The sequence below is a fragment of the Rosa chinensis genome, chromosome 6, assembly GCF_002994745.2.
Source record: "Rosa chinensis cultivar Old Blush chromosome 6, RchiOBHm-V2, whole genome shotgun sequence".
In the NCBI taxonomy this organism is placed as follows: Eukaryota; Viridiplantae; Streptophyta; class Magnoliopsida; order Rosales; family Rosaceae; genus Rosa; species Rosa chinensis.
Window position 1 is genome coordinate 58,940,115 of NC_037093.1, and position 4,714 is coordinate 58,944,828.

At 41.1% G+C, this 4,714-nt stretch overlaps 1 protein-coding gene across 1 annotated transcript; it reads left to right on the forward strand.

The window, feature by feature from the left end:
• The first annotated feature begins 1,414 nt into the window (after positions 1-1,414).
• On the forward strand, positions 1,415-2,659 carry LOC112172873 (pollen-specific leucine-rich repeat extensin-like protein 2). Its single transcript, XM_024310369.2, has one exon. It carries the CDS (start codon positions 1,580-1,582, stop codon positions 2,159-2,161), a length of 582 nt encoding a protein of 193 aa, XP_024166137.1. The 5' UTR covers positions 1,415-1,579; the 3' UTR covers positions 2,162-2,659.
• The last annotated feature ends 2,055 nt before the right edge of the window (positions 2,660-4,714 follow it).

Below are 4,714 nucleotides of genomic sequence, written 5' to 3' on the forward strand. Positions count from 1 at the left end.
CTTGAGCATTGTAAATAGTGTGGCCTCATCTTTCATGAGAATAGGAAATGCCAGTATGCAGGTAAAAGTGCTCAACCAAACCCTGATCCCAAGTTGAATGAAAACAAAGTGGAGCTGCCTAGTTCTTTTGCAGGTTTCGAACATTGCAACTTTACTGGCGATGCTTTTAGGTTTCATGGTATTCAAATGCCTATCCTGCCTCCTGTGGCACGTAATTTTTTTGGCTCTGGTTCATCGTCCAAGCTGCGCAAGCCACTAGTTCTTTGTCATGCAAACCTGCAAGCATCTGAGGATGCTAATAAGCAGTTTGCTTTGGTCCCCAGTTCAGAACTGTCTCCTTTTAAGCCTGGAAGACCTAGCTCTCCTTTTGTCTCTCCAAAGAAACCCAGGACCATGCTTGGAGAGCTTGTAGTTGGAGGCAGTGGTTCACATGCACCAACTAAAAAGGTTAATAAGCCTGCAAACTCCTTCAAGCTTTCTGCTAATTCGTTGGGGCTAGTTGAAACACGGGGTGGCATGCTGGTACCTGCAAAAGTGATGATGCCCCGATGAGGTGCCCCCTGAAAACTACACTGCCAAAAAGAAAAAAGGGAGGCTTCTATGGTCCAAAAACAAGAATCCTCCTAAGCTAAAGAAACAAGTCTCTGCATAAGATGTGCTTTCCTATCTGCATTCGGGAAAGTCTAGTAGCCCTAGCTTGAAGGGCAAAGAAAAGATGTAGACTTTTATGGTTTATTGCCTATTACTATGTTTGTTTTTCATAGTACATAGGCTCACTAGAATAAGTGAGCATGACTTGTTGAATGAATGATCTAGCCTATATATCACCGTGGTGTGTTAGCATCACAACTACATGACTATCTTTACATGGTAGCGGAATGATATGTAATGGTCATTATGGCCTTACCGTATTAATGAAATCTCTATATTTATTTTGTAAAAAAAAAAATCCTAATCCTAATTCATTTAGAAAAAAGAGAGAGGAGTATTTGTTACGTTGATAGGAAAACCAAAAACTTGAATCCCTCATAGTGTGTTTGGATGAGGGGAAAAATGATGAAATTTAATTGAAAGTGAGGATTTCATAATTTAGCTATTGAAATTCCCTCATTTGGCATTATCAGATTAGAAATTTTAAATTTATTTGTGGAAAAAAAAAAACGAAGGAATTCATCATTTAAATTCCGTCATTTATAAATTCCTACAGGCTTCATAATTTTCTCATCCAAACACATCCTAAAGAACAAGGACTCCACATCCGTGTCAGACACCGAAACTTAAGAGAGTGGGTTTGCATTTCCTCAACCGTCTTTAATCCCTTTAGACACGCCACAATCCTTCCCCTACTGGGTTTGGTTTACTTTTGACCTTTTCCTTCCCTATATAATACCCCTCACAATTATCATCTCAAACCACATCAAACCCTTCTGTTCTTCTTCTTCATCTTCTTCTCTCCTCCTCCTCCCTCTCTGTAAACGGCTTCTGAAAAGCCAAATTCCTTTTGATTTTCCTCTGCTCTTCTCAACAGCTTGTCAGTTTTTTCTGGATCTGGGCTTTGTTTGTTTCTCTGATCTAAAACATGGTTGTTGAAGTTCTCAGTCCACAAGATTGCCTCAAACACCCTTCAAGTGAAGGCCTCCTCTCGCTTCCGATGAAATACCACTCCCGAAACCCTAACCCTACCCCTAACCGGGCCGCCCGTCCCCAGCCCGACCGCCGCAAGCCGCAGCGCAAGCCGGCCCGGCCTAACACCACCACCTCCTCCCCGGTCCAGAAGGCTCCAGTTCCCCAAGCCCTCCTCACCGGCCAGGTCAAAATCCTCAAGCGCGGCGAAGAGCTCCCGAAGCCGGAGGAGCTCCCAAAGCCGGCGCCATCATCCAAAGAGAATCGCTCACCTCAGAAACAGAACCAGAAAGTTCCAGATCTCGGATCTGCAGTTCGTTTGGGTCCGAACCCGAAGAAGGTTCCCAAGCAGACCCGACTCGCTGACCCGGTTAACCCGGCTCTCGGGTTCTACGCCGGGTCGTCATCCTGTATAGCCTCCCCGCCTCCGAGCTCGCTTCCACTTCCGTCTTTCTTCGCAAAGAAGAACGCCGTCGTTTCGAACACCGATGAAGCCGCCAGCGAGTTACTGAAGCTTCTTCGGCTTAATTTATCTTAGGCCGACCCGTCAGTCGGTTTGATTATACACTTGAGCATGTGCAGCAGTTGTTCCTGGGTTTATATATTAGCTAGCTAATGATCGGGTTTCTGATTCTCGACATTTCCCCTTATTTTTTCGAAGGGAAAGTCGGTGAGCTCACAATTCGACCTAACAGCAAACGCTTTTTCTTCTTTTCTGGGTTAGATGTGCAGCAGCAGTAGTGATAATGGTTCCAGTGGGTATTTTTTAGATTATGGGTGTTAAATTTTTCTGGGTAATAGGTTTGGGGTAAGTAAGTAAGTTGTTCTAGTTTTCTGGCTCTGGGTTGATAAATTTAGGTTTGGGTAATTGGGTTAAATATTTGTCTTTGTTTATTTCTTTCAATACATACATAGATTAGGCCTACACAGGTATAGGTGTTGAAAGAGCTTGTATCTTGTAGAGTTTATTGTATTGTATGTGCAACTCTTTTATGTTATTGTCAGGTTATTAATAAAATCTTCGTTCTATTTTATACTCCTGTAGACATATTTAAGTTTTGCCAGGCAAAGGTTGTGTGAAATCATTGAACTCTAATTTCTGGGTAATCGATGAACTTTATAGTTTCTGGTGGTTGGTTGATCAATGAACTTGATGAACCTGTTAAAATTGATGAACTTGGTACTAAAATGTTCATATTGGGTGTTTGATCATTACAGAGAGCTTGGTAAAGGAAAACTGTAACCGCTTGAACCTTAACAAAGGACCTTATTGGCCTCGGACAAGAGGTGAGGCCCCTTACCTCTTTGGCCCCAGAACATTATTGTGTTCTATGGCAAAGGTGCGGTCTCCAACTAATGAGTGGAGCCAGAACTTCCTCCTATGGTCAAGTTGGGGATGATTGATCTCAGAACCCCAGTTTGATGACTCGGTCAAACAAGCCGGCCATGGTTTTGTACAGGAAACTCTGACTTCAAGACTGTGAAAGACTTCAAATTTTTATTAGGCTTTCCCAATTCCTGTTTGTGTTTCTTTCAACAGTTTAACCTCTAACTCAATGTGCAGGATGAGAATATCTGTTGTCCTGTCAGGCCATCGACATCAAGCCAGGTTTGGTGCACCAGAAACCAGTATGACACCAGCAGTTTAGTGTGATTGGTTCAAAGAAATGGTTGGTCCAGCTTATGTTGGGATTGCAGTAGGGGACAAAATCAATCACCATCTTAATGTATAAACCGAATAAATCAACTTTTAATGGCGGAGAACATGACCATGAACAATTGATTTCTACGATTCTACCCAAGAGCAGCTCCTGCAAGGATCAGATGCATTCACAAACTGTTATACTAAGCTATGGGCTTGAACAGTCGGATCCTAGTAAAGCCTACAAGGGATTTGGACTACTTCTTCAAGCACCCAAGTTCTTAACTTATCTACTCGTACTTTACTGGACACCCAAGTGACCCGTACTACCAGGTAGCACTTTTGTTTTCCCTTTGCCATAAGATATCTCTTGGCATGCGCTATACGAAGTAATTGGCTTTTCTAAATCGAATTCAAATTAAAAGTAAACAATGAAGCAAAGTCAAGATGGCAAGAGGAGCTATAGATAGTTTACTCGACCTCAAAATTTGACCAAGTTGCTCATACTATTTAAAACGGGAAAAACAAGCTACCCCAAAATTTGACCTATATAGTAAAACACTCGCAGCAGTTAGCGAATTATTGAAAATCTAACAAAGAGAACAATACATTTAAGTTAAAAAATGTTCGTTTGGAAATATCCGATAAAATTGAAATGATACAGTTTTTACAAACACGTATAAATCGAGACTCAATGACAAAGTTCGTGGTTTAACCGTCGCTATATTTATTATTTACTCATTGTCAAACAATATTATGAATTAATTAGAATCGAACAATCCAGATCTCCAAGACAACCGGGCTTCTCCCCAATCTTGTAAAGCTCACGCACAAGTATGCAGCCCAAGTACTGGCAAGTGTTTCGTCCAAGGTACCATCGACAAAAACCGTAACCTTTGGACTTTCATGAACAGAGTGAGTGAATCCAAATAGTAACGGTCCACCTCTATTTGTGTATTAATATCTCAACATTTTTATTTCCAAGGCCAAATTAATTTATGACGCCACGAAAATCCATATTAGTCTCAGTAACATGCTCCTCTTTATTAACCAAATCTCACTCCAGTTAAGGCATTAACCCACCATTGAAACTTGAAAGTTACATAAAATTCTGCAACTTGGGGTTTGCCATAAATAACTTGTTACCAGAAAGACAGAATCTACTTTATTTCAGGCTCAGCTTCTTCTTTATAGTAACAGTAACGTAACAACAGTCCTTTCGTACTTTTTTCCCAAACACATGTATCTTTTCCGTCGACAACCTCCCGTAGGTAACGGCAAGCTTTTCCGTGACTACGTGCTAGTAAAAAAAAATCGGATGATAAATAATTACTTTTCAATTTTCATAGCGTAGTTTAGAAAAGCAGTGAATAATTTCTCTGCCTTAAAGAAATTTTGGTACTTCATAGGTAGAAAAGTTGCATGGTTGCCTAGAGGATGACATAGGAC

Coding starts and splice junctions, on each gene's coding strand:
- LOC112172873 (XM_024310369.2), top strand. CDS start 1,580: ATGGTTGTTGAAGTTCTCAGTCCACAAGATTGCCTCAAACACCCTTCA.